General features: G+C 36.0%; 1 protein-coding gene across 1 annotated transcript in view; it reads right to left on the bottom strand.

Annotated features, from left to right (window-relative positions):
• Window positions 1-23,508, bottom strand: part of CFAP47 (cilia and flagella associated protein 47) — a 508,878-nt gene that overhangs the window by 101,213 nt on the left and 384,157 nt on the right. Inside the window, exons 53-56 of the mRNA XM_030933635.1 lie at window positions 21,533-21,640; window positions 18,731-18,842; window positions 15,879-15,983; window positions 5,748-5,904 (exon numbers count right to left, since the gene is read on the bottom strand). Coding sequence (XP_030789495.1) covers window positions 5,748-5,904; window positions 15,879-15,983; window positions 18,731-18,842; window positions 21,533-21,640 — 482 coding nt within the window. The remainder of the gene's footprint in view (window positions 1-5,747; window positions 5,905-15,878; window positions 15,984-18,730; window positions 18,843-21,532; window positions 21,641-23,508) is intronic.

The following is a 23,508-nucleotide window of genomic DNA, read 5'->3' as shown; positions in this document are numbered from 1 at the left end:
ATTTTTTAGAAAGTTGAAACAAGATTAGGGACACCATCTGCAGTCAAGGATGAGACACAGTATGGTCATGTCACTTACTTGGAATTTTCCAAGCCAAAATGCTTTCTTAGAAACCAATATACTGAGGAAAAATGTAGTGACATAATCAGGTTCCACAGTACAAAAACCAGACAATTGCTCAAAAGAGGCAACCATTCTTCCTGATACTAACAGCTGATTCTTAAAAAGATTTCATTTAAAAAGATTGCAATGTAATAAGAAAGCATTTGATGTACTGATCTTCACCAGTACATCATGATGACCTCCTTAGAATATTTCTATGCAATCTGGTGTTATGGGTAAACGACATCACAAAACAGTGAAATTCACTGAACACAATTCTTAATGTGGTTGGGAGAGGGTGTAGTTGATTTCAAGTACTGGGCTTTTGGCTCCTTCTATTTAATCTGTTAAGTAGATTTCAGACCACTCACAGAAACAGATTGCAAGTCTTTCCTGTAATTCTTTACTATCTCTCCACTTGAGCTTTTCAGTTTTATATATAACTAGGTGAGCAGTTAGTAAGAAATTGTTCTGCCTGCTTACTGAGAAGCCATGTGCAAAGGTATACAGAAACCTGGCTTTGTGGAGTTGGGATTTTAATCTTACTTCCTTCACTTAATAGCTCTGTGATCATGAACAAGTTGTTAAGCCTCTCCATTAATCAATTTTATCCTCCTTAAAAACAGACATAATGCCTATTTCAGAGGGTTCCTGTCTTAGTTGGGGTTTCCTCAGAAGCTGTTATTTGGGACGTCACCTCAGGAAATGCTAGTAGGGAAGTGTAAAAGTGAGGCAAAGATTAGGACTACAATGAATGGTGTATTATAAAGGAAGTTACTACTGTGGATACATGAGGTTCAAGGCAGCTAGGGAACTCTGAGAGCCAGTGCAGAACACACATCTCAAAGGTATACTGCTCAGGGGAATGGGAACTGTTATGCTTTTCCACCACTTCCTGTCACACATAGGTTGAGGAAAAATTAACTCACTAGGGCAGCCAGAGGAAATACCCAAAAGAGTTACTGGTGTTGGTAGCTGGACAATGGCCCAGACAAATACTAGTTGCATATTTCTTGTCCTGAGATAACATAAAGAATCACTCACATGAAGTGCTCAGTATAGTCTTTATAACTGGTAACTATTATGTATCCCCAGATTCAATCACAACTGTGCATCACCTGTTAAATTACAAGGGCACCATATGCCTTAACTGAAAGTTAAGTTAAAGGTCGGGTTCACACCCTCATGTGCAAATTGTGAAGCATAACAAGTATTTATGCTTGAGTGAAGGGCAAGCCACTCTACTAAGTAATTCCCTGTGAATGGTGCCAAAATTCTCCTTAGGAAATAATGGTAAGTTTGTTGTAATGCACAGACCAGTGTGTGCCCAAGGTGCTCAACGTCTTCTCCAAATAGCACAACCACAGTAACATTTAGCATCGGACTGTTTTAAGATGGATATAACAAAACACTCATCTTGAGTGTTAAAAATATCAGGAATATAGGTAAGCCTCTAGAAACATAGTTTTAGGCAACATAGTATAGTTGTCTGAAGAAAAAGTGGTCTGGACACATGAAACATTAAATATGTTTGCCAAAGAAACAGATTCTCAGGCTTTTGGGAAAACTCTAGGTATATATTGTGAGCTTTTCTGCTACCTGTGGTCATGGACTTTTCCACTGTTACTGGCTTAAATCTTCTGAGCTTTGCTTCTCAATTCCAGTTTTCCCCCAACCCATCCATATTCATCATCCACAAATAATTCTAGAGTCAGCATTCAAAATGTGGGTTATAAAGTACAGCTAATCTTTTGAAAACTCTCATTATCTAGAGGACAAAAGTTGGATTCCTTATGATAGTATTTAAGACTTTTTCAATACCCTAACATATCTCCTCTCTCTTTTGCCTCTCTCTCTCTCTCAGATAGATATGTAGATAGATGATAGATAGATAGAAAGATGATAGATAGATAGATAGGCAGATAGATAGATGGCATTAAAGAGTTTCGCCTAAAACTGCCTCCTTACATATTTCAAGTTCAACCTAAAGGTTTCTCTGTACATAGAGAACTATAAGCTATATGGAACTGTAAACAGACTATAAGCCTACTCTTGTGTCAATCACTGAGGTTTGGCCAATCAGAGGTTGCCAACTGTTCAAACCATGTTCAAATAAGGCAAACTCAGAGCTGTAACCAACTCGGCTGTTTTTGTGCCTCCCTTCTGTTTTCTGTATGTCACTTTCTTTCTTCTGTCCATAAATCTTATACCACGTGGCTATGCTCGTTTCTGGGCCTACTCTGGCTTAGGAGACTGCCTGATTCATGAATCAGTATTTGCTCAATTAAACTCTGTTGAACTTAATTCGGCTAAAAGTTTTCTTCTATCACTACACAGACAGAGTTAGAAATATATAAAATATATAAATATCTTCAAATTCACTACTTTTTCCAAGAAGGCAGCATTTTTAGAATTTCAAACTGACTATCAAACTTCTGGGTTGCCCAATTCTCTGTCTTTTCTCCTGCTAATATCTTGGCTATTTCTATTTTTATTGCTTCTCCCAGAAATAATGCCTTTTGATATTCCAAAGATCTTTGGTACTTAGTTTCTACTGTGTTATCTCTAAGTTTTAGGAATTTGGGTATTTTATTTATGGTCCAGTCACTCAGCAGACAAGCATCAAAAGCCTGCTCTATCTTATTTGCTCAAGTTACTAATAGATCATGTCTGCAAAGATCTCACAAATATTGTGGGATTAACAAATATTAGCTACAATGAGTGTGACAAATATTTAAATCAAGTTAAATCAAGCTATGTACAAGTTGCCATGCTATCCATAAGGGGAAGAAATCATTCCAGGATTTGCAGCTAATGAGGAGAGAGAGAGAGAGAGAGAGAGAGAGAGAGAGAGAGAGAGAGAAGTGAGGAATGCAGGATGCAGGATCTGAAATGCTGTGAGGTTCCTCACACCAGCAAGGAACCATTTGGTGACATGAGTCTTGTTATCAACTTGCCTAAGAATGTTTTTTTAATTCTGTAGAATCTGTAAGAAAATTTACATCTTCTTTTAAAAGCCAAAATGAGATTGCCTACTCCTATCATGAAATAATTTAAAGACATTTACAAATATTTAAATGAGAAGGTATTTGATATGGTTTAGCTTTGTGTCCCCACCACCCAAATTTCATCTTAAATTGTAATCCCCAGGTGTTAAGGGAGGAATCTTATGGGAACTGATTGGATTATGGCGTGGTTTATCCCATGCTGTTCTCATGAGAGTGAATGAATTTGTACGAGATCTGATGGTTTTATAAGTGTTTGATATTTCCTCCTACACACTTGATCTCTCTCCCCTGCCGCCATGTTAACACATGCCTGTTTTTTTTTCCATCATGATTGTAAGTTTCCTGAGGCCTCCCCCGGCATGAAGAACTGTGAGTCAATTAAACCTCTTTCCTTTATAAATTACCAAGTCTTGGGTATTTCTTTATAGCAGTGCAAAAACGAACTAATACAGTATTAATCTCTACTTTTAATGAGTATATTTTGCAAATATATTAAATATTTTAATTCTTCTCATCAGTCATGTTTTTCTGTAGACCCTGTTTTTCTGTAGATCAAATTGTGAGGCTTAGCCACCAATGACTATAAGCACAAGTAGATACGTAGATAATGCATTAAAAAAACCCACAAAAGGGAGAAGGATAAGAATATAGCAGAAAGGGAGATGCCATCACCAACAAAGGGGAAAGATGTTCTTTTTCACATAGGATAGGGAGACAGAGAAAGAGAAATAAGATATCAAAGGTCTGTGAATCTTCCTTTGTCTCACATCTCCTCAGGTTTAAGGAAGAAGCGGGAGAAACAAAGCCTGAACATTTGCCCAAGAGAGAGTGAGTCTGCTTAAAAGAGACTGTTTTGAACTGCAAAAGACTGATCAATTTTTAATTGTCAAGCTTACTATGTTTTATTGTTACATAGCAGAAAGAAATGTATAGCAATGTTAGAAAATTAGAAAGTCACATTATTTTAAAATTTATTTTTAATGTTAAAATCTTAATCCAAATTTGTTTTTATTAACATGCTCATAGTTATAAAGTAATTTGGCTGCACCTATCCTGAATAATTCCATTTCCTGGAAAGATCCATTGATATGCCTTGTGTGCTCACATTCTAGAAATTCTGTGCCCTACAATTGGTATAAATATCACAAAGACGTATTTTTTGGTGCATATCTAAATTTATGATTTAAATCCCAGCCAAACACAATCACTTTTATATTTAATTTTGTCAGCTCCATGTTCCTTTTTCTCCAACAGTTATTTCAAACCACCACCCCACTCTTCAAATTCTCTACTATGTCTCTTTTCCTCAGCAGATAAAAATGTAAATATATGACTGCTCCTAATTCCAAAGCCCTTCCACTACCTACCAATTTATTGACATCCATATTTGTTTTATTTTACCCCCACCCAAGGAAGAAATCCTCTCCTGTTCAGTTCTTTCTTTACCTCTGTTCTGATTCCAACCCTCCTAGACCCTTAGCCTATCAGTTAAACCTTACCTCATTTATATCTTTAACTCCTGCTCCACCCTGGCTTCTCCCTTCTGCTTATACATATGCTCAAGTCTTTTCCATCTTAAAATACTAATTTCCTTGAGCTTGCAGTCAACATTTATTAAACACCACATGCCTCTCCTGATCGCAGCCAAAATTCTTATAAGGGAATTTTACATGAGATGAAATTACTTTCTTAATATTTAAAATTATCTCAATCCAAGAAGACGAAGAAATGATGGAAAAGCACCAAAGTGCAACAGTTAAATGACATGTTCAGCTTCAACATTAATCAAAAATTTGCAATGATGATAAAATATAATGTTCTTTCAATCAGAATGATGGAGATTAAAGACAATGTTATTACTCAGGGCTTACACAGTTCTGGAAAATAGGTAATGTCTATATTATACTCCTAATTGCAGCATGAATTGCAAAGGTATAAACATTCTGGAGAGTAAGTTGGTCATGCATATAAAAAACCACAGAATATATAACTTTAACCCAATAATTGCACTAATAATATTTTGAGTAGAAGTAGTAATAATAGTTGAAAATATAAATTGGTAATGCTTGATATTAGATTGAAAATGTGTTTCAAAAAATTCATGCTGAGTTAATTTTTAATTCAGACTCACATTATTTATTTGTTTAATATAAAGTGATCAAACTCTTCAAATAATCTAATTAAAAACACGCACCCTCAATATGGCATAAAAAAAGGACAAGGCTGGTTGAAGCCAAAATTTACTCCAAATTTGTTGTCTCTTTATTAAGAAAATGCAAAAATGAAACAAAATCACAATATCAGAATTTCTATAAAGTTTTGAGGAATAAGCATTGGCATATTTGAATAATATCATAAGAATCTTACAGATCGACTAATTTACATATTTGGGTTTACAGATCAAATTGGAAGAACTTGATTTGTTATATAGATATCTAATTCTGATTCTGTACCATTATGAGCTGTGATTTCAGCCAAAATACTGCATCTCTCAAATCTTGTTTTCTCTTTTATAAGATAATTTGCTCTACAGATTTCTAGAGTACTCATTTGTTCTAAAATGTTTTGATTCCATGATAAAATAAGTCTGATAAATACCTATAAAATAACATGTAAAATATCAGACAAACAACTTACTTGTCAGTTTGATATCAATGAGGACATCTTCCGTTGTGGGATTTTTGAAAGGTATAACAATAGATGACTGAAGACCAATGCGTGTGGTTATTCTTTTCGTGTCTAGAGGCTGGGGAAATAGTCCTACTCCAGATAAGTAGAATTTCCATTCTGTAAACTGTTTGAAGATAATTATTTATAACATATGTGTGCTAACTGCATATACTTTATTTGCAATACTTAGTAAGTATAATGCATATAAAAATCTGGACAGATAAGTTTTGTTGCTAAAAAGCACTGCTTTATTTTTCCTTTCTTTTCCAAATTCCTTTTAATTTTATGGAAAAATAATTCTATGTATTTTTACTTTGAGACAGAAGAGGGCAAAAGTGCAATATTCAAATATCAAAATATTTCAATGCATGTAAAGTTATTATAGCAACATAAAAGAGAAAGTTCAATGGAAAACCTGGCACTTCTGTTCAAGTTTTTTTTTTTTTTTTTTTTTTTTTTTTTGTTTTTTTTTTATAACAAACTTGGTACCAAACACTGCATGTAGTTTCCAAACTCTTTGGGTGAATTTCAAATGAAATTTAGATAGCTACCACATTAAGGCAAAGAAGATGAGGCACAGATTGAAGCTCCAATAAAAGGAATGACATACAATTGCATGCCATATTATTTATCCCCATCATCGAGTCCAGTGCCTTATCTGTTATCGCATGATATGGATAAATGAATAAAAAATTATGTGAAGGAGATTGAATGTGGTTATTATTTTTATCTAAGTTTCATAAGCACATAAAGCTCCATTTGAAAATTTCTTTGTAGTTTAGGATAAAAGTCCCTTCAAAGTACAGTAGACTGTGACTCAGTTCTAGGGTCTCTTAAACTTCTGCAACAAACACTTTGTTAATGAGGCAGATGAATAAAAGGATCACAAACAATGTCCTACTTTATAATATCTCAAACTATATAGATGTTTCCAAGCTTAAATTCCAATAAAAAGAGGGAAGCTTGCTTTAAGATTACTTCAAATAAGGAGAAGTAGTGAAAGCAAACTCATAAAATCCTGCCTCCTTAGTACAGAGAATTAAAGGAAAATTTCATCTGGATATTTGGATATTTTACAAAAGAAATCTTACATGGCAGAACTCGTGTTACTTTAAACCTTTGGGAATGAGCCAAGTGACAAAAAGAAGGTCATGGTTTCATGTTTTCTGAAGTGGCTTAGAGTACTGGAGCTTCTATGTTAAACCACATCCCATGATTATTGAACAGTGACATCCAACACTTTTCCTAGCACTGATTAAGTTATTCATTTGGGTTCAGAGTAGCAAATTAAAAAGTAACCCAGCAAACATATGCATTCAACAATTAATATATTCAGCCCATATTTATCTCAATCTTCTAAAGGAGAGACTTTAAAACTTTTAAGGATAACATTTTGATATTTCTGAAAGAGAAAACAAGTGGATATAAAGGATACAAAGGATTTACAAAATCTAGTTTGCACAATGAGCTCCAGCAAATTAAACATGTTAAGAATAATCAGAAATTTCCATAGGCACAGGCTACAAAGATCACAGACTCATGCTGGATTGTAAAACCACTCTGATTTTCTAACTTCTTCCTTAATGTTTGCTATTCTGACCTTTAGATGAAACAAATCATACAATCAAGTATGAATGAAATATACAAGGCACCTATTTGAAAATAAAAAGGAAGCACCTGAAAATTAACAAAGAAAATCTCAGAACATAATCTTTGAAACCAAAAAGAAGTTATAATTTACCACATTTGTTGCTTACTACTGCTCCTCTTATTCTGTTATGTAGTAATGTAATTTAATTTAGAGACTCTGGTTGCATAAAATATAAGTTCACGATATTTGCAGCTGTGATGTCCTGACCAAATTAATCACAGGATTCAAAATCTGCACAAACAATTTGAACTTAACCCAAACCCTAACCGTTACTGAATGGTTAGATTTTTTACAATGCAGAGCTTTTCACATGAATTGAAACCAGAAACAGATGAAGCAGATAATGAACCATAGCCATTTCCCTCAATCTAGCAAAGAAGTACCATCAGAAATAAAGTTTATCCTATAAGAACAGCCATTAGTTGGCTTTAGATTAATCAGCAAATCAGCTGTGTGTGTCAGTTTAGATAGATTTAATCAGTTAAATCAAGAGAGGGATGGAAATCGATATGGCTATTTCTCTAATGGTAAAAAGTTATTCCAAACTCAGAAAAATAAACTCTAAAGTTTATTTTAAAATTATATTCTTTAGACGCCTGTTCATACATAACGCATACCACATTTTCAAAAGTTCATTCAATTAATACTTTATGATGAACTAGTTTTTCTTGCAAAAGATGTCAACTGGATGAATTAAATAAAAGAGGAAGATGTAAATGATTCAATGATAAATAGGGCAAGAAAAATCATCAAGGTTACAGCAATGTATTGAAAAGGTTGAGGAGGTCTAGACCTGGTAGCTGAAAGCATGAATTATTGACTGAAGTCTAATCATAGCTGAATCCTTATAGATTTGCTACAAGTTGGAAGGAGATATTCAGAGGGACTGAAATTAACCATCAGTGTTCAACCAACTCATAGAAGGTTTGAATTGATTATTTTCTTGTTTGAGCCTTTTTGTGTTTGATGAAGAATTTAGCATTCAACTTCTAGGCTAGGATTTTTTAAAGCTATTAAGATACAGAACTGATTATCTCCCTGCTGAGTTCTAAGACTGTCCTTGAATAGATATGCTTTCCACTAGAAATGCAAGCAAAAAAATTGTCCCCAGTAATTATGATGAAGGGGTTCTAATCCTGCTATGTAGCAATTGCTTAAAAGAACAGCCTCGTTAAAATTACTTGTCTGAAAGAAAATAATCTCCATTATACATTTCTTCTGTGTGAGAAGGATTACTGTTTGTCTCCTTTAATATATATATATACATATATTTTTTAATTATACTTTAAGTTCTAGGGTACATGTGCATAACGTGCAGGTTTGTTACATATGTATACTTGTGCCATGTTGGTGTGCTGCACCCATCAACTCGTCAGCACCCATCAATTCGTCATTTATTTCAGGTATAACTCCCAATGCAATCCCTCTCCCCTCCCCCCTCCCCATGATAGGCCCCGATGTGTAATGTTCCCCTTCCTGAGTGCAAGTGATCTCATTGTTCAGTTCCCACCTATGAGTGAGAACATGCAGTGTTTGGTTTTCTCTTCTTGTGATAGTTTGCTAAGAATGATGGTTTCCAGCTGCATCCATGTCCCTACAAAGGACGCAAACTCATCCTTTTTTATGGCTGCATAGTATTCCATGGTGTATATGTGCCACATTTTCTTAATCCAGTCTGTCACAGATGGACATTTGGGTTGATTCCAAGTCTTTGCTATTGTGAATAGTGCCGCAATAAACATACGTGTGCATGTGTCTTTATAGCAGCATGATTTATAATCCTTTGGGTATATACCCAGTAGTGGGATGGCTGGGTCTTATGGTACATCTAGTTCTAGATCCTTGAGGAATTGCCATACTGTTTTCCATAATGGTTGAACTAGTTTACAATCCCACCAACAGTGTAAAAGTATTCCTATTTCTCCACATCCTCTCCAGCACCTGTTATTTCCTGACTTTTTAATGATTGCCATTCTAACTGGTGTGAGATGGTATCTCATTGTGGTTTTGATTTACATTTCTCTGATGGCGAGTGATGATGAGCATTTTTTCATGTGTCTGTTGGCTGTATGAATGTCTTCTTTTGAGAAATGTCTGTTCATATCCTTTGCCCACTGTTTGATGGGGTTGTTTGTTTTTTTCTTGTAAATTTGTTTGAGTTCTTTGTAGATTCCGGATATTAGCCCTTTGTCAGATGAGTAGATTGCAAAAATTTTCTCCCATTCTGTAGGTTGCCTGTTCACTCTGATGGTAGTTTCTTTTGCTGTGCAGAAGCTCTTTAGTTTAATTAGATCCCATTTGTCAATTTTGGCTTTTGCTGCTGTTGCTTTTGGTGTTTTAGACATGAAGTCCTTGTCCATGCCTATGTCCTGAATGGTATTACCTAGGTTTTCTTCTAGGGTTTTTATGGTATTAGGTCTAACATTTAAGTCTCTAATCCATCTTGAATTAATCTTCGTATAAGGAGTAAGGAAAGGATCCAGTTTCAGCTTTCTACTTATGGCTAGCCAATTTTCCCAGCACCATTTATTAAATAGGGAATCCTTTCCCCATTTCTTGTTTCTCTCAGGTTTGTCAAAGATCAGATGGCTGTAGATGTGTGGTATTATTTCTGAGGACTCTGTTCTGTTCCATTGGTCTATAGCTCTGTTTTGGTACCAGTACCATGCTGTTTTGGTTACTGTAGCCTTGTAGTATAGTTTGAAGTCAGGTAGCGTGATGCCTCCAGCTTTGTTCTTTTGACTTAGGATTGTCTTGGCAATGAGGGCTCTTTTTTGGTTCCATATGAACTTTAAAGCAGTTTTTTCCAATTCTGTGAAGAAACTCATTAGTAGCTTGATGGGGATGGCACTGAATCTATAAATAACCTTGGGCAGTATGGCCATTTTCACGATATTGATTCTTCCTATCCATGAGCATGGTATGTTCTTCTATTTATTTGTGTCCTCTTTGATTTCACTGAGCAGTGGTTTGTAGTTCTCCTTGAAGAGGTCCTTTACATCCCTTGTAAGTTGGATTCCTAGCTATTTTATTCTCTTTGAAGCAATTGTGAATGGAAATTCATTCCTGATTTGGCTCTCTGTTTGTCTGTTACTGGTGTATAAGAATGCTTGTGATTTTTGCACATTAATTTTGTATCCTGAGACTTTGCTGAAGTTGCTTATCAGCTTAAGGAGATTTTGGGCTGAGACAATGGGGTTTTCTAAATATACAATCATGTCATCTGCAAACAGGGACAATTTGACTTCTTCTTTTCCTAACTGGATACCCTTGATTTCTTTCTCTTGCCTGATTGCCCTAGCCAGAACTTCCAAGACTATGTTGAATAGGAATGGTGAGAGAGGGCATCCCTGTCTTGTGCCAGTTTTCAAAGGGAATTTTTCCAGTTTTTGCTCATTCAGTATGATATTGGCTGTGGGTTTGTCATAAATAGCTCTTATTATTTTGAGGTACGTTCCATCAATACTGAATTTATTGAGCGTTTTTAGCATGAAGGGCTGTTGAATTTTGTCAAAAGCCTTTTCTGCATCTATTGAGATAATCATGTGGTTCTTGTCTTCGGTTCTGTTTATATGCTGGATTATATTTATTGATTTACGAATGTTGAACCAGCCTTGCATCCCAGGGATGAAGCCCACTTGATCATGGTGGATAAGCTTTTTGATGTGATGCTGAATCCAGTATGCCAGTATTTTATTGAGGATTTTTGCATTGATGATCATCAGGGATATTGGTCTAAAATTTTCTTTTTTTGTTGTGTCTCTACCAGGCTTTGGTATCAGGATGATGTTGGCCTCATAAAATGAGTTAGGGAGGATTCCCTCTTTTTCTATTGATTAGAATAGTTTCAGAAGGAATGGTACCAGCTCCTCCTTGTACCTCTGGTGGAATTTAGCTGTGAATCCATCTGGTCCTGGACTTTTTTTGGTTGGTAGGCTATTAATTATTGCCTCAATTTCAGAGCCTGCTATTGGTCTATTCAGGGATTCAACTTCTTCCTGGTTTAGTCTTGGAAGAGTGTAAGTGTCCAGGAAATTATCCATTTCTTCTAGATTTTCTAGTTGATTTGCATAGAGGTGTTTATAGTATTCTCTGATGGTAGTTTGTATTTCTGTGGGGTCGGTGGTGATATCCCCTTTATCATTTTTTATTGGGTCTATTTGATTCTTCTCTCTTTTATTAGTGTTGATAGCGGTCTGTCAATTTTGTTGATTTTTTCAAAACACCAACTCCTGGATTCATTGATTTTTTGGAGGGTTTTCTGTGCCTCTATCTCCTTCAGTTCGTCTCTGATCTTAGTTATTTCATGCCTTCTGCTAGCTTTTGAATGTGTTTGCTCTTGCTTCTCCAGTTCTTTTAATTGTGATGTTAGAGTGTCAAATTTACATCTTTTCAGCTTTCTCTTGTGGGCATTTAGTGCTATAAATTTCCCTCTACACACTGCTTTAAATGTGTCCCAGAGATTCTGGTATGTTGTATCTTTGTTCTCATTGGTTTCAAAGAACATCTTTATTTCTGCCTTCATTTCGTTATGTACCCCGTAGTCATTCAGGAGCAGGTTGTTCAGTTTCCATGTAGTTGAGCGGTTTTGATTGAGGTTCTTAGTCCTGAGTTCTAGTTTGATTGCACTGTGGTCTGAGAGACAGTTTGTTATAATTTCTGTTCTTCTACATTTGCTAAGGAGTGCTTTACTTCCAATTATGTGGTCAATTTTGGAATAAGTGTGATGTGGTGCTGAGAAGAATGTATATTCTGTTGATTTGGGGTGGAAAGTTCTATAGACGTCTATTAGGTCTACTTGGTGCAGAGATGAGTTCAATTCCTGGATATCCTTGTTAACTTTCTGTCTCGTTGATCTGTCTAATATTGACAGTGGAGTGTTGAAGTCTCCCATTATTATTGTATGGGAGTCTAAGTCTCTTTGTAAGTCTCTAAGGACTTGCTTTATGAATCTGGATGCTCCTGTATTGGGTGCATATATATTTAGGATAGTTAGCTCTTCCTGTTGAATTGATCCCTTTACCATTATGTAATGGCCTTCTTTGTCTCTTTTGATCTTTGATAGTTTAAAGTCTATTTTATCAGAGACTAGGATTGCAACCCCTGCTTTTTTTTGTTCTCCATTTGCTTGGTAGATCTTCCTCCATCCCTTCATTTTGAGCCTATGTATGTCTCTGCATGTGAGATGGGTCTCCTGAATACAGCAGACTGATGGGTCTTGACTCTTTATCCAGTTTGCCAGTCTGTGTGTTTTAATTGGAGCATGTAGTCCATTTACATTTAAGGTTAATATTGTTATGTGTGACCTTGATCCAGCCATTATGATATTAACTGGTTATTTTGCTCGTTAGTTGATGCAGTTTCTTCCTAGCCTTGATGGTCTTTACATTTTGGCATGTTTTTGCAATGGCTGGTACCGGTTGTTTCTTTCCTTCTTTAGGGCTTCCTTCAGGGTCTCTTGTAAGGCAGGCCTGGTGGTGACAAAATCTCTAAGCATTTGCTTATCTGTAAAGGATTTTATTTCTCCTTCACTTATGAAACTTAGTTTGGCTGGATATGAAATTCTGGGTTTAAAATTCTTTTCTTTAAGAATGTTGAATATTGGCCTCCACTCTCTTCTGGCTTGTAGAGTTTCTGCCGAGAGATCTGCTGTTAGTCTGATGGGCTTCCCTTTGTGGGTAACCCTACCTTTCTCTCTGGCTGCCCTTAAGATTCTTTCCTTCATTTCAACTTTGGTGAATCTGGCAATTATGTGCCTTGGAGTTGCTCTTCTGGAGGAGTATCTTTGTGGTGTTGTCTGTATTTCCTGAATTTGAATGTTGGCCTGCCCTACTAGGTTGGGGAAGTTCTCCTGGATGATGTCCTGAAGAATGTTTTCCAACTTGGTTCCATTTTCCCCCTCACTTTCAGGCACCCCAATCAGACGTAGATTTGGTCTTTTTACATAATCCCATACTTCTTGTAGGCTTTGTTCATTTCTTTTTCTTCTTTTTTCTTTTGGTTTCTCTTCTCGCTTCATTTCATTCATTTGATCCTCAATCGCTGATACTCTTTCTTCCAGTTGATCGAGTCGGTTACTGAAGCTTGTGCATTTGTCACGTATTTCTCGTGTCATGGTTTTCATCTCTGTCATTTCGTTTATGACCTTCTCTGCATTAATCAGTCTAGCTATCAATTCTTCCACTCTTTTTTCAAGATTTTTAGTTTCTTTGCGCTGGGTACGTAATTCCTCCTTTAGCTCTGAGAAGTTTGATGGACTGAAGCCTTCTTCTCTCATCTCGTCAAAGTCATTCTCTGACCAGCTTCAATCCGTTGCTGGCGATGGGCTGCGCTCCTTTGCAGGGGAGATGTGCTCTTATTTTTTGAATTTCCAGCTTTTCTGCCCTGCTTTTTCCCTATCTTTGTGGTTTTATCTGCTTCTGGTCTTTGATGATGGTGATGTACTGATGGGGTTTTGGTATGGGTGTCCTTCCTGTTTGATAGTTTTCCTTCTAACAGTCAGGACCCTCAGCTGTAGGTCTGTTGGAGATTGCTTGAGGTCCACTCCAGACCCTATTTGCCTGGGTATCAGCAGCAGAGGTTGCAGAAGATAGAATATTGCTGAACAGCAAGTGTACCTGTCTGATTCTTACTTTGGAAGCTTCCTCTCAGGGGTGTACTCCACCCTGTGAGGTGTGGGGTGTCAGACTGCCCCTAGTGGGGGATTTCTCCCAGCTAGGCTACTCAGGGGTCAGGGACCCACTTGAGCAGGCAGTCTGTCTGTTCTCAGATCTCAACCTCCGTGTTGGGAGATCCACTGCTCTCTTCAAAGCTGTCAGACAGAGTCATTTGCGTCTGCAAAGGTTTCTGCTGCTTTTGTTGTTGTTGTTGTTAACTGTGCCCTGTCTCCAGAGGTGGAGTCTACAGAGACAGGCAGGTTTCCTTGAGCTGCTGTGAGCTCCACCCAGTTCGAGCTTCCCAGCGGCTTTGTTTACCTACTTAAGCCTCAGCAATGGCGGGTGCCCCCCCCAGCCTCGCTGCTGCCTTGCGGTTAGATCACAGACTGCTGTGTTAACAATGAGGGATGCTCCGTGGGCGTGGGACCCTCTTGGCCAGGTGTGGGATGTATTCTCCTGGTGTGCCCATTTGCTTAAAGCACAGTATTGGGGTGGGAGTTCCCCGATTTTCCAGGTGTTGTGTGTCTCAGTTCCCCTGGCTAGGAAAAGGGATTCCCTTCCCCCTTGCGCTTCCCAGGTGAGGCGATGCCTCGCCCTGCTTCAGCTCTCGCTGGTCGGGCTGCAGCAACTGATCAGCACCGATTGTCCGGCACTCCCTAGTGAGATGACCCCAGTACCTCAGTTGAAAATGCAGAAATCACCGGTCTTCTGTGTCGCTCGCGCTGGGAGTTGGAGACTGGAGCTGTTCCTATACGGCCATGTTGCTCCACCCCCCTCCTTTAATATTTTTTAAAAAGAAGCATATTTCTATAGTATTTGTCTCAGGTCATGTGTTAGCTGGTCATTACAATATTTAGACAATTTAACAGCCTCAAAACAAATTTTCTAAAAATAAATAAAAAATTTTTTGGAAACGAAGATACTTCAGTTACCCATAGGCCCTGTACTGACATGGAGACCCCTGTATTATATTTGATTCCACTGCCCCTCAGATATCAGGGTTCTGTAAGCTCCTTGATGTCTTCTAAGATATAAAGTACTTTCCTCCATTTGCATTCCTCCCCATGAACATTTGAGGAAGTAAAAATAATATAAATGTAACATTTTACATAATCACTTGGCTAACTAAGTAGCTGTGAAAAGTAGATATGAAGATGAGCTGAAACCAGATTATCCTGGATTCAGGTCACATCTTAACCTTTTACTAGTTGCCTGATTTGAATTTCTCTGTGTCTCAGATTCCTGATGCATAAAATAGGATTGATAACAGTACTTCCATTATAGGACAATGGTGAGAATGAACTGGGATAGTTCTTAGAATGACATGGGATACATTTAGAGATTGTCAAAAAGGGACAAACTATTGTTTTTAAAAATTAATACTTCGGAACACTGTTCAGATGAAATGCAGTGGAAAAAAATAACAAATATTTACAAATTGCACTCTATATTTTATATTTAAGTTTATGGAAAGTTGAGTAGTAAAACTCAAGTCAGAAAATTAACATAAATGCCAGTGATTTGACATGTACATTAAAATATCTGTGTTTTAAATCTGGGTATATATTTCTCTTCATTCCACTGATCTATTTATTTAAAAATAACCTTCTTCAGATGTCTGCATATATACAATGCATATTGTATTTTACAAAAATCATTTAACTAATTAACTCATAATTAACTTGTTTTACTTGTAAAATATGATAATTGAATGAATGATGAATTATATTTATTTATATATTGATTTAAAATTTAATTAACGTGGCTTGGTCCAAGAATACTCTATCATACCTGAGTACAGTAGAAGTTGATGCAAGCTTGATGATCAGCTCTTCCAAGTGCAGAAGGATAAAAGAGAACAGGTACGTCTGTGGTGGAGTGAGGAGATATGATCCGCTGTGTAAATGGAAAAAGGAAAAGAGGAACAAAAATTAGTACCCATTTGGTTTGAGTTGGTATATTTGTGTACTAGGTATATGCAGGGTCAATGTTTGTGTGATTAATGTGTTGCCTTGCACACATTATCTGTTCTCAGTGTGTCTGCTCCTGGAATACTGTTCAAAGGGCCCGTGTTAAAGAGTGTTTAGGGGTGATCACATCATGTTCTTATCCAAGATAATCACCACATGGAGGACTCATTCTGTAAAAGGAAGTCAGGGTCAATTTTCAAAGCTGAGTTCAAACCTTCAATAAAAGACATATACATTTTATGTAAGATCCCATAGCATATTGCCATCCCAAGGTATATGTCAAACCACCAGTAACTTAATTTGTTGCTTTGGTAATATCAAAAGAAATGAACTGTTTCTAAGCAAAGGTGTAAGACATGCTTCTTTAATGTGCAAGGAAATTTTTCTCTTCTTCCTATCTTGTACACATTCAAGGTGTGACCTGCTAGGATAATTTGCGTCTGTACAGTATTAGTTTAAGTTACTTCCTTAGAGACTGTGAAAGAAGCCAGTGACTCCATTACAATATAATAAGGGCTTGAGTATATTATGTAATCGAAATGCTACACTGGAAATAATTTAATTTGAAGATAAACACTTACAAAATGATAGCATGAGTGGCACATGTATGAAAAGGAAGTCTACTATTTTACACTAATATATTTTGCCAGAAAAACTCTGAAAAGGCAAAATTATAGTTAAGCAGTATCTTTCAATCCTTTTAGAATACAGCTGTTGATGCCCAATAAACTGTGATAATTATCTACGAAATGGAAATTTCATTTTATATTTAAAATGGAGTCACCTGTTTATTATACAATTGTGGTTTATCTACATCTAATATTTTTATCTCAGGCTGGCTCTCTCTCTGATATCTTGAATGTTTCAGGACTATCAGTTAATATACACTTTAGGATTATTAATTTCACTGTCAGATTTAGCAAAAATAAGTAAAATTGTATTTTATATAGTCCTTCAACTTAGAAAATTTGGAAAAATAGTTTATTCTCTCCATAGATATAAATATATAGATGTTTCTCTCTATATATTTTTCATTTATTATCATTACAATTAATGTGTGTTCCAATTTTCTTTCTAAAATGTGATAGTATTTTTCTCATAAATAAATTTTTGAGTTGTTTTCTAATATTAGAGTTAATTATATATTCAGTGATCAATAATGTCTGATAAATGAATAGAAGAATTAATGGACTAGAAAGTAATGGTTGGAAATGTTAAAACAGAGTTTATATTCTTGATTATGTAATGTAAGTTTGGATGTGCAATATATTACATTTATTTTCCCTTGGATCACAGATTAGATTGTTCTCCAAAAGTAGAGACATACAGGATACAAAAACACCACTATCTAATGAGGAATTTCAGTAATATGTAAATTATATCCTGAATATCAGACTTTATATAATTTATGGAAAAATGTATTGAATGATACAATAATGTGTGTACATTTTAATACACTCTTTTTAAGATTAAAGCATATACACCAATTTTAGCAATATAGTAATTAGTGATTTCTAATTTGACATATTATGATAGCTAAGAACTACTTTCATATCATTACATATGCTGGCAATCAGTAACTGACAAGAGACAGATGTTAAGATAGAAATAAATAAATCAAAGTGTAGACCTGTTAATCATTAAACAACAAATGTAAAAGCCTTTATTTAAATACTATATCTACGAGCAGGGCTTCATGATTTACTTTGAAGTCCGTTGATAAAAACAGTCTACTGGAATTATCATTTTGATGGTTACCTGAAAGTATGACACTCACTGCAAATAAATGGTGTCCTATGCTTTAGAAACAGAGACAGTCATGCTAAACCTTAGGATCTTATTTTGTAACTTGCAGGAAGGAGAAGAGTGATTTAGTGTCATTGACTGGACCTAGCCTCTGCCAGGATCTAAGAATGAGAAAGTTGGGCAGAGAAAAAAGCAGAGAGGGGTAGAGTTGTCAGCATTGTCTGAAAGTATGTGTCTGTGTCAGGGGTGAGGAATGGGGGATGGGCAAGAACTCAGGAAAGGCTAGAAAACAACTAGACTCTTGGAGCCCTAATAACAAATAATGACAATAGAGTTAATAATCATAATATTGGAAACTGTTACAAAAACTGATTATTAAAATGGTGAGAAAGAAAACACAAGCAATTTATTAGAATGAAGAAATCATGAGCATGACTCTAGCATATATAATTTACAAAATTTATATTAACATGATATTGTTTTGTTGATAAATTAAAATTCAAGGGGAGAAGTATATAAAATAAATTCTTTTTTTTTAAAAGTTATTTTTGGAGACAGAGTTTTGCTCTGTTGCCTAGGCTGGGTTCAAGCGATTCTCATTCCTCAGCCTCCCGAGTAGCTGGGATTACCGGCACGTGACACCACGTCTGGCTAATTTTTGTATTTTTAGTGGAGACGGGGTTTCATCATGTTGGCCAGGCTGGTCTCAAACTCCTGGCCTCAAGTGATCTGCTTGCCTTAGCCTCCCAAAGTGCTGGGATTACAGGCATGAGACACCATGCTGGGCGTATAAAATTCAATTTTTAAATTTTAGAAATTTAAATTCTTAGTAATAATTCAAGTGATAATACTCCACCAGTGTCCCCAAGTCAGAATTGGAAAATACTTCAGCAGCAGTAAATTTAATGGCTCTCTGAATTTACTTACTTGTGATTTTCCATTAATATCCAGGACAAAATTATCAGGATTACTGTTTGTTGCGTGCAATATTAAGGTTTCATGTGTATGATTAACCAAGGGAATGATCTGAGTGACATGCCTGGGAGAAAAAAAAAAGCCAGTAAAGTTGCTGGTATTCATAAACTTATTTAGTGTTAATTCCATAAACTTGATGACCCCTAGAATTAAAATATGCCACCCCATAAGATATATTGAAGTCTTAATTCCTAGTACTTCAGAATGTGATATTATCTGGAAATAGAGTCACTGCATATATAACTAGTTAAGATAATGTCTTATTGGAGTAAGACAGGCCCTTAATCCAGTATGACTCGTGTCTTTGTAAATAGAATCATGTGAAGATACACAGAAGATGGCCATGTAATAGTGGAAGTAGAGATTAGAGTGATGTATCTACAAGTCACAGAAAGCCAAAGGATGCTGGCAAGTACAAGAAGCTAAAAGAGACCAGGCACAGTTGCTCATGCCTGTAATCCCAGTGCTTTGGGAAGCTGACTCTGGAGGGTCACTTGAGGCCAGGAGTTCAAGACAAGCCTGAGCAACACAGCAAGACCCTATCTCTACAAAAAATTTTAAAAATAGCCAGGCATGGTGGCTTGCCTGTAGTCCTAGCTACTTGGGAGGCTGAGGCAGAATGATTGCTATAGCTCAGGAGTTTGAGGCTGCAGTGAACCATGATTGTGCCACTGCACTCCAGCCTCAGTGACAGAGCAAGACCCTGTCTCTAAAACATAAAAAAAAAAGAAGAAGAAGAAATAGAAGCTACAAGAGACAAAGAATTATCCCTTACAGGTTTCAGAAGGAGCATGGTCATGGTGAACCCTTGATTTTAAACTTCTAGCCTTCAGAACTGTGAGACAATACATTTTTTGTGGTCTTAAGTCACCTAGTTTATGGTGCTTGTTATGGCAACCCTAGGAAGCTAATATAATGACTTCTTTTAGTTTCAAAATCAAAATAATTATGTATGAACTAATGACATTTTGCTAAATTAAATAATCCTTGGCTCTCTATTTTTGAGACCTAATGTTATCCCATATTAGATATTAGAATATATTCCAGTTTTAGGAATAATGTTTACTTATTGTTTTACAAATGCTAAATCCAGCCAAAACAGCTAACACAGTCTAGTTGTAATAATAGAGTAATAAATGCACAAAGTTTTCATTCATAACATTAACAAGATCCGAATTGATGATGAGTAAATGCCCAAAATATGTGACTATGCTCTAAGCAAATAATAAATGAGTGTTCATAACTCTCAACTATCAATTCTAACGGTTTTTAATGTACAGCATCCAACTTGTCATCTTCATTTTTTGTAATGTTAAAGTATAACATAATAACATAATTTTATCTATGTATAGTTTTTCATAGCTCTTTACTGTTTCTTGCTAACAACATAGAGTAATTAAGATTAAAATATTTAGGTATCAAATCTGTAATAAAAAGAATGGAATAATCACCATACATATATTATTTTTCACAATGTTATGGCCCTGTGACACAGGAAAATTAGGTAATATGTGCTGAGCAGAATTCAGTTCATAAATTCAAATTATGCAATTCAAATAAAGCACCATTTTCTTATTTTTATATAAAGTATATGCATAAAATGATTCACCTTAAAAAGAACATTATATGTCAGTTTTATGATTCTAGACTACAAATTTAACAAGTCTCTGTAAATCATGAATTGGTTCTTTCACCAGGGACATATGAAGAAATTCAATGAAAATAACCAAAACTTCATTAATTATAATGAATAAAATACACTAAAAATCATGACAGATTTCTCATCATTTTTTGGTAAGCATCTGCTTCATATATTACCAATTTCCCAAGTTTTCTCATACACAATATCTTAGAAAAATAGGAATAAAATATTTTCATACTGGGTATCTATGCTATTATAAGAAAAAAATTGTCAAATGTCATTGTTGCGGCTAAAGAGCATGTACTGGAAGAATGCAACACTCTTTTGATGTGACAAGGGAGAGAAATTAGTTAAAAGGCACTAATTTGCTCATTAGGGTGTATACTCTTTAAAAGTAGGGATTATGCCTTGTTTACCCCTATTTACCAGCACCAAACTTGATAAATAGTAGGAACTCAACTATCTAAATAGGAATGGTCATATCTCAAGGGATCATGGCATTAACTCACTGACCAAATGTTCACAGTTGTTCATTGCTTACCTCTGTTTTGTCTTGAGGAAACTTTTGCCAGGTTTCTCTCCTTCCCACCAGCCCCTGAACTCTGCTTGTCCCTCAGCCTAAACAAGCATGCAGACACACAAAGTAACATGACCCTTTCTCAGCTTCTGGGAATTAGCTGACCACAGTAAAACCCTTTTCCTGTTAGACATCACTGGCCATTTTCCCTTGCTCGTCCAGCTTTCCCTCCAAAGATTCTGTCTATATCTGCTTGTCCTTCCTTTACTTTATAAAAGACAAACTTTTTTCTGTTTGATTTTGCAGACCCTTGTAGACTTCTAATGGGAGTCTTTCCCTATTGCAATGGTCTCTTTTTATCCCTTGTAATAATCCTTTTGAATAAAACTCTTTCCTTGCTAAGTCCTGGTTTGTTTTTCTTTGACAAGTTTTCCACAGTGTAGTTTGCATATCAAACCTTCCCTAGGGGAAAAAAAATCAATGACTAAAGACATATTTATTTTTCATTTTAGAAACTGAATGCATTATAACAATATTATAATAGATTAACTATTTTTCTTGCAAGCAATAACTTTATCTATTAAGTAGAACTTACTTGCCAAGGTCGCACCGTATTTCTGGCATTGTGGTTGGTTTTGGTAATTCAATAGTTAATTTCAGTAAATACCAGAACTCTTCAGCCATTTCAGGCTGAAAAATAATGCTGGTGGAGAGAAATACATAAAATTTTGTCAGCAGTTTTAGTTTGTGTAATAAATTTAGCAGAAGAAGTACACCCCAAACTAGTATAAATAGTTGGTTTTAAATACAACATTTGACAACTGCTCTGTAACATGTACTACTCTTTTTGTACATGTATTTTTAAATCTTCATTTTTGGTTGAGAAAATCACTTCATTATTCAAGAAAAGCAGTGTTGTCATTAATATCTGTTTAATAAATGCCTGCTGGATCAATAAAAATGTTTAAACATGAGTAGTTTAAATGTCTTGCAGAAAGTGGAACAGTAAAAGCTCTGCTTTTAAACTGTGGTTACGTCAAATTTAGTTTTAGTTGAATGCATGTGCATTTTCATGTGAATGTTATCAAGTGACATATAGCTCTAGAGAACTTCCTTTATGACAGCACATCCTCAACTACCAGGGAAGCGGAGCTTGTGACACTCTAAAAAAGTATAACTGGGGGCCGGACATGGTGGCTCACACCTGTAATCCCAGCACTTTGGGAGGCCGAGGCAGGCGAATCATGAAGTCAGCAGTTCGAGACCAGCCTGGCCAATATGGTGGAACCCCATCTCCATTAAAACACAAAGAATTAGCTGGATGTAGTGGCGGTTGCCTGTAATCCCGGCTACTCGGGAGGCTGAGGCAGGAGAATCGCTTGAACCTGGGAGGCGGAGGTTGCAGTGAGCCGAGATCACGTCACTGTACTCCAGCCCAGGTGACAGAGAGCGTCCTTTGTAGGGACATGGATGCAGCGGGAAACCATCATTCTTAGCAAACTATCACAGGAACAGAAAACCAAACACCGCATGTTCTCACTCATAGGTGGGAACTGAACAATGACATCACTTGGACTCGGGAAGGGGAACATCACACATCGGGGCCTATCATGGGGAGGGGGGAGGGGGGAGGGATTGCATTGGGAGTTATACATGATATAAATGATGAATTGATGGGTGCTGACGAGTTGATGGGTGCAGCACACCAACATGGCACAAGTATACATATGTAACAAACCTGCACGTTATGCACATGTACCCTAGAACTTAAATTAAAGTATAATAAAAAAAAATGGATAACTGGGATGGTATCTCAGCTTTGTCATCTTTCACTTGTGTAGTTTTCAAAAAGTCATTTAACTTTTTGAGCTTCAATTTTCTCATTTATAAAATAGGAGGAATCAATCTTACCTCTTACAGTTGCTGTGAGAATTTTATGTTTATGTATGTAAAATACATGCCTCAATGATGATAGCAGAGTAGGCAGACAGTAAGTATTAGCCAAAAAATTTTTTAATGTATGCTGATAAAGAAAATTCAAGATTCAGTATATGTTCACAAAGCCTGTGCAGTCATATTGGGGCAAAAAGACCAGCCCATATTTCTAATGGAAATTTTTTCAAAATAGTGTCTTTTATAATATGTGATATTCTTATTTTCATGCTTCACAGAATAATAATTTTTATCCTTTAAAATTTCACAGATGTATTCATTTATTTACTGACTCGTTAAAGTAACAATTACTGGTTTTTATTGTAGGATACTGTACTTGAAGCACCAATAAGAGTTATTCTAAAGGATGTTACATTAAATAAAAGAAGCCAGGCACAGAAAGACAGATTTCACTTATATGTTGAATTTTAAAAAATTGAACTATTGCGGGGAGCGGGGAGGGAGGGGGTAGCATTAGGAGATATACCTAATGTAAATGACGAGTTAATGGGAGCAGCACACCAACATGGCACATGTATACATAGGTAACAAACCTGCACGTTGTGCACATGTACCCTAGAACTTAAAGTATAACAATAAAAAAAAAAATTGAACGCAGAAGCAGAGAGTATAATGATT

Source organism: Rhinopithecus roxellana, chromosome 7 (assembly GCF_007565055.1).
Source record: "Rhinopithecus roxellana isolate Shanxi Qingling chromosome 7, ASM756505v1, whole genome shotgun sequence".
NCBI classification, from domain to species: Eukaryota; Metazoa; Chordata; class Mammalia; order Primates; family Cercopithecidae; genus Rhinopithecus; species Rhinopithecus roxellana.
The sequence above is the reverse complement of the archived record's forward strand: the minus strand, read 5'-3'. Positions and strand labels throughout refer to the sequence as shown.